This window comes from Stegostoma tigrinum, chromosome 26 (genome assembly GCF_030684315.1).
Source record: "Stegostoma tigrinum isolate sSteTig4 chromosome 26, sSteTig4.hap1, whole genome shotgun sequence".
Taxonomy (NCBI): domain Eukaryota; kingdom Metazoa; phylum Chordata; class Chondrichthyes; order Orectolobiformes; family Stegostomatidae; genus Stegostoma; species Stegostoma tigrinum.
In genome coordinates this window covers 17,470,750-17,497,650 of record NC_081379.1, presented here as the reverse complement: position 1 = coordinate 17,497,650, position 26,901 = coordinate 17,470,750, and the positions used below count along the sequence as shown (strand labels likewise).

At 42.1% G+C, this 26,901-nt stretch overlaps 3 protein-coding genes across 8 annotated transcripts in view; 1 reads left to right on the top strand and 2 right to left on the bottom strand.

Moving 5' to 3' along the window:
• The window catches only part of tfip11 (tuftelin interacting protein 11), a 31,383-nt gene extending 30,035 nt beyond the window's left edge, over positions 1-1,348 (bottom strand). Inside the window, exons 1-2 of one of the 3 annotated variants that reach the window (XM_048556157.2) lie at positions 1,227-1,339; positions 522-703 (exon numbers count right to left, since the gene is read on the bottom strand). Coding sequence is in view for 1 of the 3 variants with exons in the window: in XM_048556156.2 (XP_048412113.1) it covers positions 1,227-1,337 (111 nt within the window). In the remaining 2 variants the exon portion in view is untranslated. Of the gene's footprint in view, positions 1-521; positions 861-1,226 lie in introns of those variants that run through there. The other 2 variants (XM_048556156.2, XM_048556158.2) reach the window with 2 other exon arrangements.
• Positions 684-26,613, top strand: srrd (SRR1 domain containing). Of its 2 annotated transcripts, none has more exons than XM_059655007.1 (7): positions 684-1,198; positions 2,299-2,339; positions 3,065-3,204; positions 4,170-4,268; positions 4,513-4,664; positions 5,155-5,200; positions 15,730-26,613. In XM_059655007.1, exons 1-7 carry the CDS (start codon positions 1,044-1,046, stop codon positions 15,934-15,936), a joined length of 840 nt encoding a protein of 279 aa, XP_059510990.1. In that variant the 5' UTR covers positions 684-1,043; the 3' UTR covers positions 15,937-26,613. The 2 variants fall into 2 exon arrangements, with proteins under 2 accessions (XP_059510990.1, XP_048412116.1); XM_048556159.2 differs by having other exon boundaries at positions 687-1,198; positions 3,065-3,291.
• LOC125464096 (clustered mitochondria protein homolog) overlaps positions 16,596-26,901 on the bottom strand; it is a 75,879-nt gene continuing 65,573 nt past the window's right edge. Inside the window, exons 20-26 of one of the 3 annotated variants that reach the window (XM_059655004.1) lie at positions 26,454-26,534; positions 23,666-23,791; positions 23,151-23,272; positions 21,686-21,774; positions 20,612-20,751; positions 19,435-19,508; positions 16,596-18,140 (exon numbers count right to left, since the gene is read on the bottom strand). In XM_059655004.1, the coding sequence (XP_059510987.1) occupies positions 17,906-18,140; positions 19,435-19,508; positions 20,612-20,751; positions 21,686-21,774; positions 23,151-23,272; positions 23,666-23,791; positions 26,454-26,534 (867 nt within the window). In that variant the 3' untranslated portion in view covers positions 16,596-17,905. Of the gene's footprint in view, positions 18,584-19,434; positions 19,509-20,611; positions 20,752-21,685; positions 21,775-23,150; positions 23,273-23,665; positions 23,792-26,453; positions 26,535-26,901 lie in introns of all 3 variants that reach the window. The other 2 variants (XM_059655006.1, XM_059655005.1) reach the window with 2 other exon arrangements.

The following is a 26,901-nucleotide window of genomic DNA, read 5'->3' as shown; positions in this document are numbered from 1 at the left end:
TTGGGCAAAGAGGTTGTGGAGATGATATTTCCTCTACTAGGAGAGACTAGGACCTGAGGGCACAGCTTCTAAGCAAAGGAACAACCCTGTAAAACTGAAACGAGGAGGAATTTCTTCAGCCAGGTGGTGAAACTGTGTTGGCTGAGTCATTGAGCGTATTAAGTCAGAGATAGTTAGGTTGTTGATTAGTAACGGGATCAGGGGTTGGGGGAGAAGGTGAGAGAACGGGGTTGAGACATATCGACCATGATCGGATGGTGGTGCAGACACGAATGGGCTGAACATCCGAATTAGATCTTATGGTCTAATGGAATTGGGGGGGGGGGGGGGCGGCGCGGAACAGGGGTTGTGTGCATATTACGGGGAACGGACTGTCAGGATTAGAGTACAGTGTCTCTCTCTCCCTCTCTCTCTCTCACACACACACACAGGCCGCTCTCCGGTTCTCTCAGTCGGCCTGGGTGCAGTTTAGGAATCGTCCAACAAAACGAACAGGAACAAAGTCCACAACCCAAACTCACCGCTTTCGGTTAATTCCAGCCACAAAGCCGCCGCCGCGCGCCCTCCGCCTCTCGGAGATAACTTTAAACCGATGTCTCACCAACGAACCACATCCGCCATCCTATGGTCCGTGCCCGGAACTCCGCTGTCGGGAAACACCGAGAGCGTACAATGGTTCCGGCCCGCGGTCAGGAAACAGAACCTGCAAAGGTGATGGTGTCAGTGGGAACAGTGAACCGAGAGGCACCGTGGGTCGTGTAAAACAGTTAAACGCTCTGAGGAACTGGGAAATTAAATAACCAGGAACAGACAGAAAGGAGGAATAAACACTCCATGTAATTTAAAAATCTTGTTTCTCTTCTTCCCAGAGGGAGCAGTTCTCAGAGTTTCCAGTTTTTGTTTTACACATCGTCCCAGCTGAGGCCCATAATCTCGAAACCTGTTGCCCCTGCACCAGATCTCAGCTTCCTCAGCAACAACACGGGCACACTGAAAGGATGCAGTTTGGTACGGCCCTTCTTCAAACTTAATTACAGAGAGAGATGTCTGCCTTACCAGCAGAAGGAGAATGGAAAACAATCAGAAAGAAAAAAGGAGTAAAGAAACGGAGAGAAAATGCCAGAGAGGTTCCCCACGCGGTGGAATATCCGAGTGTGGCTGAAGGGGAGAGAATGCAACAGAAAATAAAGGAAGCAGTGTAAGTTCACTGAATTGTCAGAACCCACCTCCTGCTGCTGCTGCGGGGTTGATCTGATGGATTTTGGTCCCGACATTTGTAGGGAAACACCTTCAGCCTCTCGCTCGTGCCAGACCAGAGATAACGTATCCAGAAACATCTGAGACGTGTGAGACGTGGAGCACACACATACGTCCACAGATTGCTGTGTGTTGGCGTAATAAAAAGGGGGGGAAATGTACTAAAATCCAACTTCAGGAGTCACTGAAAACGGAAGCCAATCTGAGTTAGGCACACAGCCAACACTACTCGATAAGGCAATTGATATGGACCTGGAAAGGTCTTCCCATGGATGCTGTACGACCTCCTGTGATCTCCAGCATTGGTTGTTTTCAGTACAGATTCCAGCATCTGCAGTAATTTGCTCCTAAGGCCTTGACAATTCTATTCTAATGAAGAGTCACTGAACTCGAGATGTTCATTCAGCCATCTCCGAACAGTTGCTTCCAGACCTGTTGAATTTTGCCAGCACTTTCAGTTTTTATTTCAAATCTCCAACATCTCCAGTTCTTTTATTCATTATTTTGACATTTACAACTGCCATGGTTGGCCAATACAATCTATGTGTTCAATCAAACCATTTCTCCTAGTCTATCATGATAGCATTTTCTATCACAATTACATTTATAGTGGTGAAATATTTCACTTTATGTTGAGATCTCAAGGTACATATTCAAGTAGATTTTTCAGATGTGACTCATCTGGCTTTTCAAGTTCACTTAAATGGTATGATTGGCCAGTATGCTCCCTCCTGTCCAGCTGAAATTCTGTCATTCCATTTTGAATACTTCAGTTAAGTCACAGCGTCATAATTAGGCATCCAAGTTAATAAATTGTGGAAGCGATTAAATGTACCTTAAGTGTTGGCTCATTCCTAACAGTTTCCTTTCTTTTTCATTCTCTACAAGATAAGTTTAAAATAATTTATTCACCTATTATTACAAGAAACAAGACATATGGTCAGACCTACTCTTTACTTGCTTTGTCCCTGTAAATTTGACACCTACAAAATAATCATAGCTTTCTGTGATGGAAAAACTAACCATTGAACTTTATTACAGAAAGGAACTGCAAAGTTCAGAATTCTGGATTGATTGCCTCGGTGAGTTGGTAGACTTAAGTTCTAACATGGGAATGTTTCTAGAATCAATTGTTCAGGATAGTATTCATCGTCACATGTGAAAATATTGATTAATTCAGAAAGGCCAGCGCGGATTTGTCAAAGGAAAATCATGTCTAGCTAGCTGAAGTGTTTGAAGAGGTGATAAAGAGAATTGATGAGGGCAATGTGGTCAATATTGTGTACATGGACTTGCAAAAAGAGTTCAATATAGTGCCACACAATAGACTTGTAAAACAAAAGTTGTAGTTTATGGAATAAAGAGAACTATAGCAATGTGGATATAAAATTGGCTAAGTGATAGGAAACAGAGTAATTGTTAGTGGATGTTTTTTGGGCTTGAGTAAGATGTATTGTGGAGTTCCCCAGGAGTCAGTGTTGGAATTCTTGCTTTTCCTGATATATGTAAGGGGTCTGAATCTTGAAGTGCAGGAGATAACTTCAAAGTTGGGAGCATTATAAACTGAGAGGAGGATAGCGTAGAATTTCAGGAGGAAAATTACAAGTTGGTGGAGTAGGCAGAGAGGTGAGAGACCTGCTGTATATGTACATAAGTCAATAAAGGTGACAGGTGGATGTTCAGAAAGCTAGTTCAGACATGCTGGACTGAATGACATGCACCTGAAACAATTCTGTAATTATCTATTTGCAATTTTTACGACATTCAGTTTGCTTCCTGAGATGGTAATTGTCACAATCTGTTTCAGAAACCTTTCAAAGAGTTGTGAATATGCATCATACAGATCAACTTGTATCTCCATCAAGTCCCTTCCCTACTGGGGAACCTCCAGATTACCTTGGACACAAAAAGAAAAATACAGATCATTATCGATATATGCTTAACTCGGTATGTTATGGAATCGGAAATTTTTCTACTTCCATGTCATCTCGTTATCAGCTGGCCCTGCTGTTCCTACTGCTAGAGACACTACAGGTAAGTGTAGTCAGGTGCTAATGTGTGAAGTGAATGGGGAGCTAAAGAGTCCATTGAGTAATGTTAGTTTGCATCATTCCTGAATGCTTAGAAACCATAGTTGTATTAACAAGTTGCTTTTCCATCTTTGATTCTGCTTGTCCCATTCTTCTTGCACGGTGTATCTTTCATTCAGCAAAAGTCTAGTGTTTTTGTACTTTTTTGTGGAAATAAATCAGTGACTCATAACTATGTTTAAAATGATAATTCTCTAAATCTATAAATCTGCAGATTTAGGAATGGACAGTGAAAAACATTCAAAACAAACATCTTCGAACAGGTAATACCACATAGCGAAATGTGAAAAGTTTTGCAACTGTGCTTCCTCGTATGATAAACTCAGTCTGAAATCATATTTTCAAAGCAAGCTGAAGGAGACATAAGAATCATTCACACACCTTGTTTTAACAGCGTGAAGTGGATGGAGGGCTTTACTTTTGATTCAGCTCATGCCTCATCCAGAAATAAATCATTTCTTTAATGCACAGTTTTTTTTGCTGTATGCAATTGCAGTGAACAGCAGGTATGCGAATGCAGCTCGGAGATCTTCATTGACCCTTTGATCTTCACTTCCACTTCATAGAATGCAGCTGATATCCGAACGTCTCTGTGATTGAAATCATTAATTCAGCCCATTTGAAGGGAGGGGCAAAGGGATAGAAAAAGGCAGCTATCTCACCTTATGCAATCCGTTGCAACCGTGCAAAATTAGAAGTGAACAGATGAGAAAGAAATCAGTTTTAATTTATCAAATAATCATTGTCCAGCACCGTTTCCCATTTTTGTAGTTGTGATTTTGCTCCATGTAAAATTTTAAATTTTGTTGTTGTATTTAACAGATCCCTCGAGATGGCTGCCTTTTCTTTGATCCACTATTTACAGAATGGGAGAAGAAATTCTTGAAGGACAGTGGGATGGTGGTGCTTGAGGAAAATGAGGTAAAAGGCATTGACACAGTTAGTTTTTGTTTTGTCCATTGTCTTCTCTGTGAATCCTGTCTGACAAAAGGGATGCATTACTTTCTGGTTTTGGGTTTCTGGTGATTGCTCCAAATTTAGCCCCTAATCACAGCCAGATCTTCTGTATGACAATTTGAGGAGCAAACTGCACCTATCCATGTGCTTCAGAAATTTTATTGCATATCGTGACATGATTGGCAATATTCTTTTAAAAATCTATTAGGAAGGGAAGCGGTCCATCGACAGGCCAACGCTGTTCTACATGATTCACTGTGGCAAAGCTCTCTACAATAACCTTTTGTGGAGGAATTGGTCACCACAAAAACTCGCACAAACTATTCTCATTGGAAACAGTTTCAAAGGGATAGAGGAGAGGTAAGAAAATTTTGCTGCTGTTCATCCTTTGTAAATAAAAAAAACCTGTGTGGTGATTTAATAATTATGATGGGGCAAGATAGGAAAATAGTGATAGATTACGCTCTGTAGGACATTAATGCAACAATAGTACTGTGCGGGATAATATGAGAATTGGAATTTTAAATTACACACAATGGTTTTATTAAAGTGGAGAGTTTAAGGTGATCTAATTTCAATATTTAAGAAGAGTTCATTCAGCAAATCTGTTCACCACAGTGAAGATTTGAACTTCAAGCATAGAGTCTGGAACAGAAAGGCAGGGGTGAAAGCTTTTGAAACAAAGCATAGTGGAACTGGGAAGAGGTTATCAGGGACGTTCATTGGAATGGATATTATAATTAGATTAGTAATATCTCCAACTATGTTCTTGAAAAGAGAATATTGAAAGATGATAATCTTAAAACAGTATTCTTATCAAAATTGTTGAACTTTCTTTTAAATATTGCAGAATACCAGCCCGAGTGCTGAAGAGGGACTACACATACATTAATCATGTATCCTTCAGTAATTTCAAATAACAATTCAATTTCTGCTGCTACCCATGGATCCTAATCTCTCGATTTAAGTTAGGGGGTTTGAGGGTATGAACAAAGAGAGAAAATTGACCATGAATGCTTCTACTGATGTAGTTTTGGCACATGTTCCCACTGCAGAATTATGAAAATGAAAGTTGTCTATATGACATGGTAGCTGTGTGAAAACTAAGAATTATTTAAGTTTTAACTAGTCTATTAACAAACTGCCATCGAGACATTAACCGCCTCAACCTCTCCACCCCCCTCACCCACTCCAACCTCTCCCCTGCAGAACGGGCAGCCCTCTGCTCCAATCCCAACCTCACCATCAAACCTGCAGACAAGGGTGGTGCAGTGGTAGTTTGGCGCACTGACCTCTACATCGCCGAGGCCAAACGCCAACTCTCCGACACCTCCTCCTACCACCCCCTTGATCATGACCCCACCCCCAAGCACCAAACCATCATCTCCAACACTATTCATGACCTCATCACCTCAGGGCACCTCCCACCCACAGCCTCCAACCTTATTATTCCCCAACCCCGCATGGCCCGTTTCTATCTCCTTTCCAAAATCCACAAACCTGCCTGCCCTGGTCGACCCATTGTCTCAGCCTGTTCCTGCCCCACCGAACTCATCTCCACCTATCTGGACTCCATTTTCTCCCCTTTGGTCCAGGAACTCCCTACCTACGTCCGTGACACCACCCACGCCCTCCACCTCCTCCAGAACTTGCAATTCCCTGGCCCCAAACACCTCATTTTCACCATGGACATCCAGTCCCGATACACCTGTATTCCGCATGCAGATGACCTTAAGGCCCTCCGCTTCTTCCTGTCCCGCAGGCCCGACCAGTCCCCCTCCACCGACACCCTCATCCGCCAAACCGAACTCGTCCTCACCCTCAACAACTTCTCTTTCAATTCCTCTCACTTCCTACAGACAAAGCAGGTGGCCATGGGCCCCAGCTATGCCTGCCTCTTTGTAGGTTACGTGGAACAGTCCCTCTTCCACACCTACACAGGCCCCAAACCCCACCTCTTCCTCCATTACATTGATGACTGTATCAGCGCCACCTCTTGCTCCCCAGAGGAGCTCAAACAGTTCATCCACTTCACCAACACCTTCCACCCCAACCTTCAGTTCACCTGGGCCATCTCCAGCACATCCCTCACCTTCCTGGACCTCTCAGTCTCCATCTCAGGCAACCAGCTTGTAACTGATGTCCATTTCAAGCCCACCGACTCCCACAGCTACCTAGAATACACCTCCTCCCACCCACCCTCCTGCAAAAATTCCATCCCCTATTCCCAATTCCTCCGCCTCTGCCGCATCTGCTCCCAGGATGAGGCATTCCACTCCCGCACATCCCAAATGGCCAAGTTCTTCAAGGACCGCAACTTTCCCCCCACAGTGGTCGAGAACGCCCTTGACCGCGTCTCCCGCATTTCCCGCAACACATCCCTCACACCCTGCCCTCGCCACACCGCCCAAAGAGGATCCCCCTCGTTCTCACACACCACCCCACCAACCTCCGGATACAACATATCATCCTCCGACACTTCCGCCATCTACAATCCGACCCCACCACCCAAGACATTTTTCCATCCCCATCCTTGTCTGCTTTCCAGAGAGACCACTCTCTCCATGACTCCCTTGTCCGCTCCACACTGCCTCCAACCCCACCACACCCGGCACCTTCCCCGACAACCGCAGGAAGTGCTACACTTGCCCTCACACCTCCTCCCTCACCCCCATCCCAGGCCCCAAAATGACTTTCCATATTAAGCAGAGGTTCACCTGCACATCTGCCAATGTGGTATACTGTATCCATTGTACCCAGTGTGGCTACCTCTACATTGGGGAAACCAAGTGGAGGCTTGGGGACCGCTTTGCAGAACACCTCCTCTCGGTTCGCAATAAACAACTGCACCGCCCAGTCGCAAACCATTTCCACTCCCCCTCCCGTTCTTTAGATGACATGTCCATCATGGGCCTCCTGCAGTGCCACAATGATGCCACCCGAAGGTTGCAGGAACAGCAACTCATATTCCGCTTGGGAACCCTGCAGCCCAATGGTATCAATGTGGACTTCACCAGTTTCAAAATCTCCCCTTCCCCTACTGCATCCCTAAACCAGCCCAGTTCGTCCCCTCCCCCCACTGCATCACACAACCAGCCCAGTTCATCCCCTCCCCCCACTGCATCCCAATACTAGCCCAGCCTGTCTCTGCCTCCCTAACCTGTTCTTCCTCTCACCCATCCTTTCCTCCCACCCCAAACCGCACCCCCATTTCCTACCTACTAACCTCATCCTACCTCCTTGACCTGTCCGTCTTCCCTGGACTGACCTATCCCCTCCTACCTCCCCACCTATACTCTCCTCTCCACCTATCTTCTTTTCTCTCCATCTTCGGTCCGCCTCCCCCTCTGTCCCTATTTATTCCAGAACCCTCTCCCCATCCCCCTCTCTGACGGAAGGGTCTAGGCCCGAAAGGTCAGCTTTTGTGCTCCTGAGATGCTGCTTGGCCTGCTGTGTTCATCCAGCTTCACACTTTATTATCTATTAACAAACAATCCTGTTTCCAAAGACACTGTACCCCTCCAGAGTTTACAACATCACTGTTACTTCCTAACATTCTTCTTAGTTACTGTGTCACATAGGCAACTTTCACTTTCTCACTCCTGCGGTGGGAACATGTGCCAATACTACATCACCGGGGCACTCATGTTCAATTTTCTGTCATTGCTCGTCTCCTCGAACCCCCTAACTCAAACAGAGAGATTAGGATCTACAGGAAGCCACAGAAAGTGTTCTTTACAAACTCAATGAAATGGCCATTTTTTTGTGGTAAACCTTATCTTTGAGTTGGAATATTCAATTTTATGGGAGTCATCAGACGCAAACCCAGTCCTGACAGGTATAGTTGGAGTTGATGATCGTTGATTTTTCCCTAAGATGGGGAATTTTAAGAGTTGGGGACGCATTTTTAAAGTTAGAGTAGAGAGATTTTAAAAAAGACATATGAGGCAATTTTTTTTTCACAGAGGGTGGTTGGCATGTGGAATTGACCTTCCTGCGGAAATGATGGATGCGTGTACAGTTACAACGTTTAAAAGGCGTTTGGATGGGTACATGAATAGGAAAGGTTTGGAGGGATATTGGCCAGGAACAGGCAGGTGAGACTAGTTTAGTTTGACATTATGTTCGGCATGGACTGGTTGAACCGAAGGGTCTGTTTCTGTGCTGTATGACTGTATGACTCGGTCCAGTTCTCATCTAATATCTCTTACTGACTAACCAATAGCAATCAGGACCAGAAATGTAGGCTGAACGTTCTATCCATTTCCATCCCAAAATCCAGGCAGCATAGTTGCTCAGTGGTTAGCATTGCTGCCTCACAGCACCAGGGACCCGAGTTTGATTCCACCCTCAGGCAACTGTGAAGTTTGCTCGTTCTCCTCGTGTATGTGCGCTTCCTCCTTGTGTTCCAGTTTCTTCACACTAACTGAAGTTGTGCAGTTTAGGTGGATTGGCCATGCTAATTTGCCCATAGTATCCAGGGATGTACAAGCTAGATGGGATAGCTATGGAAAATATAGGGTTACAGGGATAGGGTAGGTGGGGTTGGGTCTGATGGGATGCTCTTCAGAGGGTTGATGTGGGCCCAATGTGTCAAATTGCCTGCTTCCACACTGTAGGGATTCTATGGAAACCAAATTTCAGGCACTTTAAAGCCAGTTGTAGCATTCCACCAGCAGTCGTAGGAATTCCCAACACTGATGTTATACAGATCTCCATCAAAGGAGAAAGAATTTGCCTTGAGTGCTGTCCCATTACATTTAAATGTTAGAACTGCCAGAATGCAGAACATCAAAATTCATGATTACATATGTGACAAGTTTTCAAGAGGGCATAGGATGATTGTTTAGATAGAAATAGCGTGCAATGGTACAGGGAAAGGGGAGATTTGTAGTAGGCAATGATGTTTATTTGATGAGCTGGTGCAAGCTCGATGGGCTTATTAACCACTTTCTGCGCCGTAACAAGTCTGTGATTCTTTTCTAAACCTTACTCCTAACTAGCTGAGTGGCAGCTTTACGTTAATAATACTACAATAAAAAGGAGACATAGTTCCCTATTCAGTGGTGATAATTTGACAAACACTTTTAGACATCTCTGCTCCAGTATGAATTCTTCCATTGTATCTTTATAACTGAGTTAAAGCTCAGTTGTACTTTCTTTCCAACTACTTCTATCAGACTTAAAGATTCACCATGAATAATGCTTTCGTGAGGTCTGTCAGTATACAAAATTTAATTAACTCTTGATTAAATTGATGAATGCTAAACTACTTACTTCAACCTATTGGCTATTTATTCTGGAAGATATCACTATATTGCATCTACTGTTTCAAGTGAAGATAACTAAAATGATCTTCACAATTGAATAAGAAGATGACTGTGAATATTCACTAAAAGAAACTTCAAGGGTTACATCCTAACCCTGATGGCCACCAGCAGATATATTATGAGTCAGCATTGTTGGAGCTCCCTGTGTTGAGAATGTCACTCCTGATGATGATCAGTTGCAGCTGGCACCAGTACCTGATCTTGGACCTCTTCGGAATACTTGGTGGCATGGTTACATCTGAAAGAAGGTTTTAGTTATCAACTCTAGTGGTAGGAACAAAGCTCAGTAGTCTCTGTCCGTCTTTCCTTGACCGTGCTTCACGATTGGCACCCTCTGTGTCGAAATCCCTCAGCCAGTAAAGAATGTTCTGATTTAGAGATTCTGCCCAAGTGTCAAACTCCTCACAAAGTAGGTCTTATACCTGTGTAGCAGAGGATGGGCAAAAAAGCCATTTTCAGTTTGAATTTTTGAACTGGATGTGACAAATGGCCTGCCATGGAAATCAGTGTTGGGAATTATTTATAGTTTATATCAGTGACTTGTATGAAGATACCAAATATATGTCTGTTAAATTTGCTGTTGATTAGCAGGAAAGTAAGTTATGAAGAATATGCAAAAGGATACAAATCAGTTCAGTCAATCAGCAAACCTTTGCAGTAGTATGAGAAGAGAAAATGTGAATTCTGGCAGGAAGAATGGTGAAGCAGATTATTTAAATGGAGAGGTCACAGAACTTGGAAGTACGGAGAAATTTAGTATCCTCATACGTGAATCTTAAAAGGTTAATATGCAGGTACAGAAAGGTGATTATGAATTCAGTCATTTACTGCAAGGTGAATGGAATGTGAAAATGGGGATATTTTGATATAGTTGTATTGCACTATCACAAAGTCACACCTGGAGTTCTGCCAGTTAAAAGCAAAATACAATGGATGATGTAAATCTATAATAAAAGCAAAGTGCATGAAACTCAGCAGGTCTGGCAGCATCTGTGGAGAGAGAGAAACCATGTTAACGTTTTGAGTCCAGTGTGACTCAACTCAGCAGTGAAAGCAGGATCACTGTGTATTTTTAGGTCAGTGCCAGATAGGTTCCTGAACTGGTAGGCAGGAATTTGGAGTTGAAACCAAACCACAAAGACAATGGGAGAGTAGTCTGGAGGGGTTGAATGGCTAAGTCCTGCTTCTAATTCATACGTCTGAGATAGAGCAGAGTGTTGTTGTGGAAATACATATTAAGTTAATTGACCCTGTTTAAGGAGAATGCAGCTATGTTCGGAATCACCTTTTGAAAATTTATCATCAGAAATAGCAAGATCTTTGTGGAGTAAATCCAAATCTTTCTCACACCTTGCTTTTGAACTCTTTCCTTGCCATCCCACCAGATTACTGTTTTCACCAGACAGCGCAGATTTAGGGTAACTGGAAAAAGAACCAGAGGTGACATGAGAAAAAAACCTTTTGCACAGTGAATGGTTAGAATTTGGAATGAAAATGACAGCATTCAATAATAACTTCCAAAAATCAATAGGATAGTTCATTGAAGAAGGAAAATTGTAGGGATGTAGGAAAAGAGCAGGGGATAACTGGATTATTCTTCGAGAGAGTCAGTATGAACACAATGGCCTCATTCAGTAGTGTACTATACTATACTATATCTGTCTTTATCAAATACTGCTGGCAAGTCTGTAATTGTCTGAAGGTAGGAGGGATAAGGGTTGACTATTGCTTGGAACTTTTTCCGTCCCGCATTATGATATGATTCCCAATTTTACAACTTATTAACGGATGGTTAGTATTGGAGTGTACATCCAGTTTTAGACAAATAATTTAGCAAGCACTGATTCTGATATGTGTAACAACAGATCGAATTTGTACACTAGCACATCTCCTGTATTGTAATTCATGGTGAAATGGAATACAAAGAGAACAGCTGAAATTCACCAGAATTGTATCTAGAATGGGTAGAAGATTAGAAGAGAGACTTAAGACCAAAAGACAGAGGAGTGGAAGTAAGGCCATTCAGCCAATTGAGTCCACTCCGCCATTTAAATCACGGCTGATGGGCATTTCAACTCCACTTCCCTGCGCTCTCCCCATAGCCCTTGATTCCTTGTGAGATCAAGAATTTATCGATCTCTGCCTTGAAGGCATCTAACGTCCCAGCCTCCACTGCACTCCGTGGCAATGAATTCCACAAGCCCACCACTCTCTGGCTGAAGAAGTGTCTCCTCGTTTCCGTTTTAAATTTATCCCCTCTAATTATAAGGCTGTGCCCACAGGTCCTAGTCTCCCCGCCTAACAGAAACAACTTCATAGCGTCCACCCTTTCTAAGCCATACATTATCTTGTAAGTTTTTATTTGATCTCCCCTCAACCTTCTAAACTCTAATGAATACAATCCCAGGATCCTTAGCCATTCATTGTATGTTAAACCTACCATTCCAGGGACCATCCGTGTGAATCTCTGCTGGACACGCTCCAGGGCCAGTATATCCTTCCTGAGGTGTAGGGCCCAAAATTGGACACAGTATTCTAAATGGGGCCTAACTAGAGCTTTATAAAGTCTCAGAAGGACATCACTGCTTCTATATTCCAACCCTCCTGAGATAAACAACAACATTACATTCGCTTTCTTAATCACGGACTCTACCTGCAATTTAACGTTTAGAGAATCCTGAACCAACACTCCCAGATCCCTTTGTACTTCTCCTTTACGAATTTTCTCACCATTTAGAAAATAGTCCACGCCTGTATTCTCTTTTCCAAAGTGCAAAACCTCGCATTTGCTCACGTTGAATTTCATCAGCCATTTCCTGGACCACTCTCCGAAACTGTCTAAATCTTTCTGCAGCCTCCCCACCTCCTCAGTACTACCTGCCTGTCCACCTATCTTTGTATCATCGGCAGACTTCACCAGAATGCCCCCAGTCCCTTCATCCAGATCATTAATATATAAAGTGAACAGCTGCGGCCCCAACACTGAACCCTGCGGGACACCACTCGTCACTGGTTGCCATTCCAAAAAAGAACTTTTTATCCCAACTGTCTGCCTCCTGTCAGACAGCCAATCCTCAAACCAAGCCAGTAGCTCACCTTGAACACCATGGGCCCTCACCTTGCTCAGCAGCCTCCGGTGAGGCATCTTATCAAAGGCCTTTTGGAAGTCTAGATAGATAACATCTACTGGGTTTCCCTGGTCTAACATATTTGTCACCTCTTCAAAGAATTCTAACAGGTTTGTCAGGCACGACCTCCCCTTACTAAATCCATGCTGACTTGTTCTAATCTGACCTGCACTTCCAGGAATTTAGAAATCTCATCCTTAACAATGGATTCTAGAATTTTACCAACTACCGAGGTTAAGCTAATCGGCCTATAATTTTCCATCTTTTTCCTTGATCCTTTCTTAAACAACGGGTTTACAACAGCAATTTTCCAATCATCTGGGACTTTCCCAGACTCCAGTGACTTTTGAAAGATCACAACCAAAGCCTCTGCTATTTACTCAGCCACCTCCCTCAGATCTCTAGGATGTAGCCCATCGGGGCCAGGAGATTTATCAATTTTTAGACCTTTTAGCTTTTCTCGCACTTTCTCTTTTGTAATGCCTACCATACTCAACTCTGCCCCCAACTCTCCCTAATTGTTGGCATACTACTCATGTCTTCCACTGTGAAGACTGACGCAAAGTACTTAAGTTCTTCAGCTATTTCCTTATCTCCCATCACTAGCCTTCCAGCATCAATTTGGAGCGGCCCAATGTCTATTTTGCCTCTCGTTTGTTTCTTATATATTGAAAGAAACTTTTACGATCATTTCTAATATTACTAGCTAGCCTACCTTCATATTTGATCCTCTCATTCCTTATTGCTCTCTTTGTTGTCCTCTGTTTGTTTTTGTAGCCTTTGCAATCTTCTGATTTCCCAGTGTTCTTGGCCACTTTATAGGCTGTCTCTTTTTCTTTGATACATTTCCTGACTTGGTTTGTCAGCCATGGCTGTCTAATCCCACCCCAGATAATCTTTCTTTTCTTTGGGATGAACCTCTGCACTGTGTCTTCAATTACACCCAGAAACTCCTGCCATTGTTGCTCTACTGTCTTCCCCGCTAGCCTCTGCTTCCAGTCGATTTTTGTCAATTCCTCTCTCATGCCCCTGTAATTACTTTTATTTAACTGTAACACCATTACATCTGATTTTGCCTTCTCTCTTTCAAACTGCAGACTGAACTCTACCATATTATGATCGCTGCCTCTTAAGTGTTCCCTTACTTTAAGGTCTTTTCTAAAGTCTGGCTCATTACATAGCACTAAGTCCAGAATAGCCTGCTCCCTTGTGGGCTCCATCACAAGTTGTTCCAAAAAGCCATCCTGCATACATTCCATGAATTCCCTTTCTTTGGATCCACCAGCAACATTATTCACCCAATCCACCTGCATATTGAAGTCCCCCATGATCACCGTGACCTTGCCTTTCTGACATGCCCTGTCTATTTCTCAGTGCATCTTGCGCCCCTGGTCCTGACCACTGTTAGGAGATCTGTACATAACTCCCATAATGGTTTTTTTGCCTTTTTGGTTCCTCAACTCCACCCACACAGACTCCACATCCTCTGACCCTATGTCATTCAGTGCCGTAGATTTAATTTCGTTCTTAACCAACAAGGCAACCCTGCCCCCTCTGCCCACCTCCCTGTCTTTTCAATAAGTTGTGAATCTTGGATGTTTAACTGCCAGTCCTGAGCTCCCTGCAACCATGTCTCTGTGATGCCTACCACATCATAATCATTCAAGAGGATTTGTGCTGTTAATTCATCTACTTTGTTGCGAATACTACAAGCATTTAGGTAAAGTGCCTTAATGCTTACTTTCTTATTCTTATTAAAATATGTCTTAAGCTATCCTTCCTTTTTGCTGTATTCATAGTCTGCCTCGACCTTAAACCCACCTGTGCACATGCTATCCTGTTGCATATCTTTCCATTTAACTCCATACTCTCTGTCACTTTCGCTTTCCCTTCCCGCCGACTCAGAATTTTAAAGTCCTACTGACCACCCTATTTATCCTTTTCGCTAGAACACTGGTTCCAGATCGGTTCAGGTGGAGACCGTCCCAACTGCACAGATCCCCCCGGTTCCAAAACTGATGCCAATGCCCCATGAAATGGAATCTCTCTTTCCCACACCAATCCCTCAGCCACATGTTTACTTCCCTAACTTTCTTTTCCTTATGCCAATTGGCACATGGCTTAGGCAGTAATCCGGAGATTATGACCCTTGAGGACCTGTACTTCAATTTCTTTCCTAGTGCTTGATAATCCCTGAACAGGTCCCCTACCCTAGCTTTGCCCATGTTGTTCGTCCCAATGTGGACCACAACAACTGGATCCTCCCCCTCCCGCTCCAATATCCTTTCAAGCTTGTCGGAGATGTCCTGCACCTTGGCATCGGGCAGGCAACACACCATGCGGGACTCCCGATCCAGCTTGCATAGGATACTATCTGTCCCCCTAATTATAGAATCCCCAATAACAACTACCTGTCTTTTTGCTCCCCTCTCTTGAATAGCCTTCTGCACCATGGTGCCATGGTAACTTGAGTTACAGGAAGAATTTGTATACAGCAGAGATGGCCAATATAGTCTTTTCAAATTACAAAGGATATAGCGAATAGGGACACACGATTTATTTTGATGAGACATCAGCTCAAAACACAGTTAATATGGAGGGAGATTGAGAACAGATTTGTTATGCATGAGGTATGAAACTTTTTCACAGCAGTGGAGGTGTTACATCTTGTTATGGGACATTTGGATGAATATTTAACACAAATGATGATCTATAGATTATTGGGATGGAGCTAGGTAGCAGAATTAGTTTAGAATTCTCCAGGAAAGAGTTCCAATACAACAACCAATTTCTTTCATTTCATTATCATAGACTCAATGCTTGTAGCAATTCAATTAAATTGCATGGCACATACAAGATTTTAGGATATGAGACTTAAGGATACACACACACACACACTTACTTTTGGAAAACAAAACCAAGAAATTTATTGTCTTTCATATTTTTAACCTTAACTGTACTCATCAGGTATTGGCAGTAACTGAAGAAGTCACATTCCCCTCCAGCAGTAGATACATGGATGTATTTAATGATACCTCCATTCATCAGTTTCCTAGAAAAAAACTCGATTCACAGCCTATGGAGTTTTGGGAACGTCCTACTGAACCCACATATCAGGAATGTGAGGACTTGGAAATTATTCAAAAGGGCATGGAATGTTTTTTAGTTTCATAGCTGGGAAAGTAATTGGAGTGAACCAAGTTTCAAAGCCAACTGAGGTAAAAGCTTCTGGGCAAAGATTACCTATGGAACCATCAATTTCACTCTTTCAGGGTCTTAATGATCCGAAATCCAAGTTTAGTTACCTTGGTAAAGAATACTTCCAAGTGGAAATGTTTAATTCCCTCCACCTCTCACAAACCTGGAATTAAAATTGTGCATAGATAACAAAGTGTGAAGCTGGATGAACACAGCAGGCCAAGCAGCATCTCAGGAGCACAAAAGCTGACGTTTTGGGCCTCAACCCTTCATCAGAGAAATTGTGCAACTCTGTTTGGTCATAGCTGGATTAATTCTGTTGTTTTTCCCCTGTAACTCAAGCAAGATGCTTCATTTATTTGCTAACCAGTGGGTCACAAGCCCTAATAGCATTTTAATAGCATTCTGAATTTGCACCACCAGCAAGCCATTGAAAGAATTCACCCAGTCTTCTGTGACAACCAGAATGTTTCTCCAGACTTGACAGATAAACTCTATTACCCAAACCCTCTTTCTGATTTCATGCATGAGATCCATCCAAACATCTAGCCAATTTACCTGTTTGCCAGTACACAACATCCAGGCTGCCCAATACTCAGCTGCCAGCCAGCCAATGGGATACAAATTAAAGACAAAGGCGAATAGTAAATTATGTCCACGTTTTATTACTGAAGGACCTGATCATAGTATAGAATATTCATTAAAACTTAATCATCCTACAGTGAAAGACCATTTAAATGATGGTCTAATAAGCATTCACCTGATTCATGAATTACAGTCCAACAATTAAAGCAAAAATAAAACCTGTTAACCCATAACCCTCAAACAATAATTTTATGATTTCTAATTTGAATCCAAGCATAGTACAGAACAAGGCCATTCAAATAGAAATAATTTTATTTCAGAAAATGTAGCTTTGGGTTCGTAAACATCTTGAGCTTATAAGAACTAAAAATGCAGCTAGAACAGAGTACCTAGATAGTTGATGAAAGTTCTGAACTTATGTTCAGATGCAAGCAGTTGACGGCTGAACTTGAATTTAAAGAAGGAAGACTTGGATTTGTCAATCTGCCACAGTTCATTATGATGCTGATCAACTCTGCACTTAATTCAAGGTGGACAGCAAATCTGACCCGTAAGAACTAGTCTGTCACACTCACCAGGAATGTACCAAAATCATTAGTGTTGAAGTGTGTGACCTTGGAAAGCTTTCAGAGCCTTGATAATAAAATAAAACATTTGAGTCTAAAGAGAAAAACAAATCAACTAGTTTACCCTGTCACATGGGGGGTTAGGCATTGAATTTGACCTTTTTCTAGAAATACAAGCTGCTCACAACTGGTAATTTTGGCAAGAATCAGATAATATCCTCTCACCCCCAACACACACCATGATGTTGCTACTAGCTTATCATGCAATGGTAGTATGATACAAATAGAAAGCATATAACTGGAAGCAATACAACTATAGGATTTGGCCACAAAGTGTGACAGTGAGAGACAACAGCTATATTAAAATCATAGATTGGGGTACATGAAGGAGAGAGTACCCAAAACATCGTTTTTCAGTGTTTCACAGCTGTGCAACCAATGAATATATTGACCAGTGGGTGGATAAGGACTTGTCACCTATATGATTGCATAAAACCACATCCAATACAAATCAGCAGAGTACAATCCTAGTTCAATGTGGTAATTATTCAGTAGGTTTTAACTTCCAGTAATTGAGAAAAAATGTAATTCGACAATTACAGAATCTAATCCCAGACATAAACCTTAGATGCATCTGCTGATTTGGATGTTACACTTGCAGAATGAAGGACGCCCCCAACCCCAACATCTGGGATATGGAAATCTTTGTTTGCTGAGAAGTGGGCATCAGTGTCAGTTTCATGTAATTAGAAAGGAGTTAAATCCATCTCCTTGTCAAGTGCTGGCAAACACAGTTATGCAGAATTCCCTGATGGAATACAATCAGGCTCTGTTTTTCTATTGATCAATTTTTCTTCAGCAAGATTCTCTGCACCATTTGTGATTTCACCTGGGGTTGTAGTTCCATTGACTGATATCAGATCCTCTATCCCAATGTTAGTGAGAGCCTTGGTCAGTCTCTGAGAAGCCTGGATTTCTGCCTGGAGTAGTTTACGCATTCGATTTGTTGCGCTTTCTATGGCAGACTTCCTGCAAAGAATAACAAAAGCAGCTAGTGAGTACAGGTGGCAAAAGGCACAGCAAGTCATTGCTTGTGAAGTGTGTTGCAAGTAATGGAAGGAGCATCAGATCACCATCATCGAGAATTGGGGAATTACAGCAAGTGGGAATTGAAGTAAACCAACTTTGATTATACTACACAATTCTATAGTAGAATCAGAACAAGCCACAGGCATGGCATCAAGTTGCACAGACAATTCGCAGTCTGCAATCTCTTCCTGGTATTAGAAAGATATTCAAGATTTAAGTACCTTTGGAACCTTGGTGTGTGGGGGTGAGTGGGAGGGGGAGGTGGTTGTGCTTACCGGATGTAGAATGGTTCTGGACTTTGGTTAGTCACAGGGTTCAGTATGCAGATTCCATTAAGCCCATTTACCCTCATCTCAACTTGTTCCAATTGCTGTACACAGAAGCTAGCAAGTAATTAATGTCACAAATTGAAATAAATTGTATCATATAATTATCAATTATTCACACATCTTCCATCATTGATAATTAAAGGACAAGCTTGCACTTTATTTGGACCTTTTACATCCTCAAGATGTCCCAAAGATTCATGACCAGTGAATTAATTTTTCAGTTAGTCTTATTGTTCTGCATGAAATCTTGACAGTAATTTGCCTACAATAATTTCCAACAGAGGGAAAAGAACTGTATAAAAGATATGGATTTCATGACATAAATACACTGCTCATTTATTTTGTAGCTTTAGCTCCTCTGCTGCAGAAGCAGATTACTCACTGAACTATAGTTCTACAATCATTGACTGCCCCTCTAGTATCTGGCCTAAGTTGCTTCTTCACATGTCAGCATATAATGGTGTAGTGGTGAAAAGTTATTTCATGGTGAGAACACCACAGCCAAGATTCCTTTCAATTGTAACACTGGCATCAAGAATCTCAGACTGAGCACAAGGACAACATGACTTACACAGGGATGCCCAGGTCAACAAGACAACACCCACCACTGTACAGACGTCAATTCTGGCACTTTTTTTAGCACTTTTCAAATTCAGCACAGGCTTGGGAACTAATGTTTTATAATTCTTAGTGCCAGCCATGGCAACAAACACAAATTACGCCATCAGGGAGCAATGTAGCAATTTTTACTTCGTTAAATCTCCCACTGCTGTGACATTAAGAAGTCTTGCTCTAATTTTCCATAACAATTTCTCCGTCTGAATTTACAGATTGATAGGTGAATATTCTTATGAGTAACACAGTTCCCAGCAATCTCCTGGGGAAAGCAGGAAGGAAAATGTTACCTGGTGTCAGTGAGCACAATCCCATTGATCATGTTGAGCTGTTGCAGTCTCATCTTGTTACTTAAGGGTGTGGTCTGAAAAGAAGAAATGGGTGAACTGTCAAATATTGTCTGTCCCTGCAAAGGACTATTAGCTTAAACGGTTCTGTTCTTGTCTATCTAATTTGAGCAATCATTTTTCTTTCCATTTTTCCAAATAATCTATCCTTGATTCCTATTATTTCATATCTACAGACCCCAATGTCATCTTTAAAAACAGTTATCAGTTTCCATTTCGAGATAACACCCAGCTCAGCTACACCACAATGTTTTCTCTATACTATCACAAAGACAAACTATTCCTACTCCCATAGTATTGACCAAATACACTCCTAATTAAGCTTGACTGTTGCTAAAACTGTTGTTCATGCTTTTGTTACCTCTAGGCTTTACTATTCCAATGTACTGTTGGATGGCCACTTATTTTCAATCCTTTGTAAACTTGTGGTTGCTTCAAAACTCAGCTGCCTGTGTTCTTACTCATTATTGCTTTGCTTGCTAATCGAAGTGGTCCTTAGTTAAATAATATCTCAATTTTAAAATTCACATCATCTCCAACCACCCATGGCCTCAACCCTTTCTCATCTCTGAAACCTTCAAACCTCATATCTGCATTCCTCCACTGCAAGCTTCTTGAGTATCCCCAACTGTAATATGTTCAGTATTAGCACCTGTGCTTTCAAATGCTCTGGAATTCTCAGCCGTACCTTTTCTCCACTTCTTCCTTGTTTATCATTTCCCTGAAAACCTACATCTTGGACTAAGCTTTTGCTGTAACCTGCCTCAATACCTCCTTATGTGACTCGGTGCAAGATTTTGTTTGATTAAATAGGACTCCTGTGAAGTGCCTTTGGACATTTCATTATGTTAAAGACAACATATTAACTTGTTGTAAAGCTGGTATCAAATCCCACACGACTTATTATTCAGAATCAAACAGCACCATCCACCCACACCCCACCCCCTCAATTCAATGCATTTTGGTTTTCTGAAAGGGGCACATAATACATCTCCTGGCAAAGATCTTATTGACAAGACATGACATGCCAATCTGGGAGCAGGTTCTTTTCATACCTGACAAGATCCATTAGAAAAGACACTGTGAGGGAGGAGAGGTAAACTAAATAAGGTACACAGACCTGTACTGGAGGAAGACTGGCACTTGATCCATTTTTGTAGATCTCATTCATGGTTCTTTGCAGATTCACTGCCTGCTGTGTAACATGTTTCAGGAATTCAGAGCTCCCTTTTGTCTTCTGATGAGTTTCTCCAAGCTGAGGTAGGAACAAAGTGTCAGAAAAATACAGGTTCAATACTGCCATATTTCCATACAGTTGTTTTGTCAGTAGTTAATATCCTGGAATTTTGCTCAAAGCAGTAATATTTATCCAGTTCTTCCTCTCAGGAGTGTAAATGATGGAGGAGAATACTTGTGGTCAGTGGAAGGAGCATTCTGACAGGTGAATCATTATTTAATACTGGGAACAAAGCTTTTAAAACAACAGGCTACTAATAGTTGGCCTTTAACTTAAAGAGATGCCCATTGTTCCAATATCATAAAAATTTCATTTGGTCTTTGCACCGACAACAGTACAATATGGAATCTTAATCCACTTACCCCACATCAAAATCTAACATTGTCCACTCTGCTCAACGCCAATATTTATGCTGTACAGGAGTCTTCTTCCATTCCTCTGCATCTAACCCTATCAGCAAACCCTTTTGGTATGCTCTTTGGTGAGAGAAGCAATTGTCACAGTAGCGACTTACCTTGCTGTACCATTGCATGAAATACCCCATTATGCTAACAATAAAAATGGTTGGACGGGTAATCGCTAATGTGGACCAGGAATTAACTATTTTATAAGTATAACCTTTTCCTGACTGTATTGCATATTGTCACATAAACCACTGGGGTAAGAAAATGCACAGCACCTTTCTCTGCCAAAGGTGAAGTTGAGGGAGGGGAAAATTATTCACGTAACCTTGTACACAGGTACAAGAAACAGAATAGCCGGATCAACTGGTTTCTTTGTTACAGAGATAAGAATTGCTCTAGATTGAATCAGTACAGATCTTTATTCACCAGGGAAAGCACTGTTTGATGTGGAACTACATGGACTTGCTACATACTCAGCACATTTCACATAGACTTTAATAGAGCCTAATTTCTATCACAGTAGTAGACAGCAGATTTAGAATAACTACCTGAGTCCTGTAGATGTTGTAGGCTTCCTTCTCATGTTGCACAGCACTTCGGAACTCTGCCTTGCTAGCATAAACTTGTGCCACAAGATGATAGCTGGATAGTTAAAACAAAAGTTGTTGAGCTCATGATGTCCTTCATATGGGTCCTTATATCTAGATCTGTTTTTCATATGAGACATTAGTGACTTTCTGCAATGTGGAATTCTCCTGTAACATACATTTTAGTGGCTCCTACAAACCATTCTGGATTGACGTGGAAAGAGTTAGTTGTGATTAATTCATAAAAGGCCATGTATTGTACTGAAATATATCTTTCAATGCCAAATAAGGCATTTTTTTTTGCTATGACTCAACTTCAAACATGATCAGAAATATTGCCAAGTAACAGACTAATGCACTAGCCAGGCAAAAAATAATAATATAACTACATTTTTAAGCAAGGTTCATAAAACTTATACTTCAAGCAGAGAGACGTTAATGGAACAATGTCATTTAGGAAACTTTGTGTCAGTTCACAAGCTCTGGTGATTAAATCTTAAGGCCAAGTTTGACTTGTTTGAATTGTGTGTGCTTGGACATATGCAAAGCATTGTTCTGAATACTACTTCTCATGATTGGTAAGTCCTAGGAGTGATCCCTGTTGGAATTTCAACTTTATTTATAGCCTGTGAGCTCCCTGGTATGCACTAAAGTTGCGTACAATTACATAAATCATGTACGTGGATGCTTTAGGGTGTCAGCAACAAGCACTTACAGGCTAGGAGTAATTTAGATGGAGGTTTTTGGTTCCTGTTGACCTTTCACACAAATATACATACATTCAATTTAAAACCTGAAGCCATTCAACTCCCTGAGCCCACTGTGCCAATTAATAAGATCATGGCTAATCAGATTATTACCTAAATTTTACTTTCTTGTGTACTGTCTGTTAATATTTTTCTAAGTTGCAATTACGGCAGTGACTATGATTCAAACACTGCCTTATCATCAGCAAAACTTTTGTGGGGTGGGGTCAGGATCATGAAAGGTGCCATATAAATGTAAGTCATCTACAAAGTTTATGTTTTCAATATTTATGCCAAACTTCAAATAACATGGTATTGTAGCAGTATGACAATTTTAGAATGATCTTTTAACTGTGAGGGACATTGACAATTAGGGGTTTTGCTCTGCAACCCGATGCCAACTGGGTTGAATAGTCAAATGAACTCATTCAGGGGCCTTGCAGCTAGTAGACAAGAAACTCTTGCCCCCATCAGTCTAGCCAGGACTTGAACTCAAATCCTCAAGATACAAAGCTTCATGTGAAACATTTAGTTTCCAATAGAAACTACCAGCTTGGAAATGAATGAAAAGAAAGTTCTGAGCTGGCATGAGATCTGCAAGATTATTACATAATATGTATCCTGTTAAGTTTTAAATTAATTCTGAGCTAAGTTTATCAGACACAGGAGGAATCCTGTGCTGTACCTTAAAGCAGTCTCCAAAGACTTGGCCCCGTAATACTTGAGCTTTAATTCCAGAGCTTTCTGCAAAAATCGTATTGCAAGGTCACAATCCAGTGCAGCATGGAGCATGAGGCCGATGTTGCTCTGTCAGAGGTTGTTGGGTCACAATGGAGGGAAGAAAATAAAATTAATTTCACAGTGAGAGTCACTTCAAGTCCTGAACACCACACATTGCTGTTTCAGGGAGTGAAGCATTGACAGACTGGACCCCACTAAATCCTCAACCCTCCCCATCAGACACCAAAATGATGACTCTGTTACACTTCACTGAAGCATCAGTGTACAAATTTGTCTACAGTAAAGGTGATATTTAAATGCAAGTCTCAATGATTTCCAGTTTGATAAAATAATCCATTCAAGTGACTACCATCTTTGATGATTTTTAACTTGGACTCACCCATAACCCCACACAAAAACACCCCAAGAACAACTGTTTTTTCAATTCATTCCACTCTAAGCCATCATATACACACTTACATCAAGAACAGCTATTTCTGGGTGATCTTCACCAGTGACAGTGAGCATCAAGTAGCGAGCGCGATACAGCAGTCTCAGGGCTATTGAAACCTGGTTGTTTGCAAAGCAGTAGAGACCTAGGCGGGCCTGTGAATTAAAAACAAAAGACAACAATAATCTACCTAGAATACACCTCCTCCCACCCACCCTCCTGCAAAAATTCCATCCCCTATTCCCAATTCCTCCGCCTCCGCCGCATCTGCTCCCACGATAAGACATTCCACTCCCGCACATCCCAGATGTCCAAGTTCTTTAAGGACCGCAACTTTCCCCCCACAGTGATCGAGAACGCCCTTGACCGCGTCTCCCGCATTTCCTGCAACACATCCCTCACAACCACCCTAAGAGGATCCCCCTCGTTCTCACACACCACCCTACCAACCTCCGGATACAACGCATCATCCTCCGACACTTCCGCCATTTACAATCCAACCCCACCACCCAAGACATTTTTCCATCCCCTCCCCTGTCTGCTTTCCGGAGAGACCACTCTCTCCGTGACTCCCTTGTTCGCTCCACACTGCCCTCCAACCCCACCACACCCGGCACCTTCCCCTGCAACTGCAGGAAATGCTACACTTGTCCCCACACCCCCTCCCTCACCCCCATCCCAGGCCCCAAGATGACATTCCACATTAAGCAGAGGTTCACCTGCACATCTGCCAATGTGGTATACTGCATCCACTGTACCCAGTGCGGCATCCTCTACATTGGGGAAACCAAGCGGAGGCTTGGGGGACCGCTTTGCAGAACACCTCCGCTCAGTTCGCAACAAACAACTGCACCTCCCAGTCGCAAACCATTTCCACTCCCCCTCCCATTCTCTAGATGACATGTCCATCATGGGCCTCCTGCACTGCCACAATGATGCCACCCGAAGGTTGCAGGAACAGCAACTCATATTCCGCCTGGGAACCCTGCAGCCATATGGTATCAATGTGGACTTCACCAGTTTCAAAATCTCCCCTTCCCCTACTGCATCCCTAAACCAGCCCAGTTGTCCCCTCCCCCCACTGCACCACACAACCAGCCCAGCTCTTCCCCCCCACCCACTGCATCCCAAAACCAGTCCAACCTGTCTCTGCCTCCCTAACCGGTTCTTCCTCTCACCCATCCCTTCCTCCCACCCCAAGCCGCACCCCCAGCTACCTACTAACCTCATCCCACCTCCTTGACCTGTCCGTCTTCCCTGGACTGACCTATCCCCTCCCTACCTCCCCACCTACACTCTCTCCACCTATCTTCTTTACCGTCCATCTTCGGTCCGCCTCCCCCTCTCTCCCTATTTATTCCAGTTCCCTCTCCCCATCCCCCTCTCTGATGAAGGGTCTAGGCCCGAAACGTCAGCTTTTGTGCTCTTGAGATGCTGCTTGGCCTGCTGTGTTCATCCAGCCTCACATTTTATTATCTTGGAATTCTCCAGCATCTGCAGTTCCCATTATCTCTCACAACAATAATGAGCATTATTTTACAGTTTCATCTTAATTAACATCTGAAGCTACACTGGAGGTGTAGCAATGCACTGGTTGGAGTGAGGATATTCCTCAAGTCTTAATGATAAAGCGTATAATAATAAACTTTGGCAGCATGCAAAATAATGGAATTACTGAAGCCAAAAATATTAATTTCTCTACAGTAATTTGCATTGTAATCACTTTTTGACCTACTGACAATTCTTGCCTCTAAGTAAGAGTTCCTACATTGGCTGAACTCACAAACAACATCGTACGTCTAGATACTGATATTGTCAACAGGATGTTAGTGTTCGAATGAATATCTTATCTGCAGGTTCCTAGGGCATTTTCGAACAAGATCACATGAACACATCCCTGAGAAAATTGACAATAACATATGGACTCATCACTGGTGAATTTGCTGGTAATCTAGACATATAAATCTATCTTTTGCAGAAGGTAATGGAACCATAAAACATTCCCATTCCCAGCCATTTTACCAGAGGAAGATGATTATAAATAGCCATTAACTTTTTACCTTCCCCGCAATAAATGATTTTCTAACTGCTGGTTGTTATTCTACTCTAAATGGGAGTTTCACCCCATCGAATCCCCACCTTAGCGAAGGGATGCCCTATAATCTGATCAATTGAGGCAGAGAAATAATTACAAAAAATTAAAATGAGCTGGTGCTGAAGACAAATCAAATGGCTGGAAAACATGATAGGTGTAAGAGTCGCATGCCGATTGTTTAACCAACGTAATAAGTAATCCAAAACTGTGCAAACTAATTAAAGTAGACAGATCATAAATTATCAAAGTGATGATGTCAAAAGTAATTAAGATTTTCAAATACGGAACAGTATGGTGGGGTTAACCAAGATCACAACTGAAACCATTTTTATGGGTATAGACACTTTACTCACACTGTCAGATACTTTCGATCACCTGCAGACTTATTATTCAGCCAGTTGACACTCCACTCATACAATCTGTACGATCTTTTGATCTCTCTGCCTATAAATTCTGTGCCTATGTGTATCTCTTCACTTCACCTGACAAAGGAACAGTGCTAAGAAAGCTTGTGATTTCAAATAAATCTATTGGACTATAACCTGATGTTGTGTGACTTTTGACCTTGTCCACCCCAGACCAATCTTCACAACTGTCAAAGTTAACACAAGGAATAGCAGTTTATCAAGGGCACCTGAATATATAAGCATTCTACAGCACTAGTTGAAAAAGAGAGAGAAAATTGATGGAAAAAATGGGGGAGGGAAACACAAGTTACTCACATATTCATGGATGGTATTGGGATGATCAAAGCCAAGAATCCGCTCACTGACTATTACAGCTTTCTGCTGGTTGCTTATAGCCTGTGTAGAAAGAGATTTTAAAAAAACCATCAGCACTGACAATGTACAGCATTTGGGGAAAATCATCAGAACATACTGGCTTACAAACACTAACTCATCCCCCTGAAATTGGACTGTGTAGAGGTAACTAATTCTAGACAAACACTATGCATGTAACTTCTATAACTGCATGTGCAGGACTATATTTGTACCGACTGCTGCAGGAACCTGTCCGACACAAGAATACACACTACATTCTTCACTGTCTCCCAATTTTAGATCCTAACTTAGGAAAAACTCTTCTTCCTTTGAATACTAATGATGACAGGCTAGTGAAAAATATAACAATGACAGGCAAACAATACAGCGGGAAAAGAGCTCCAATTTG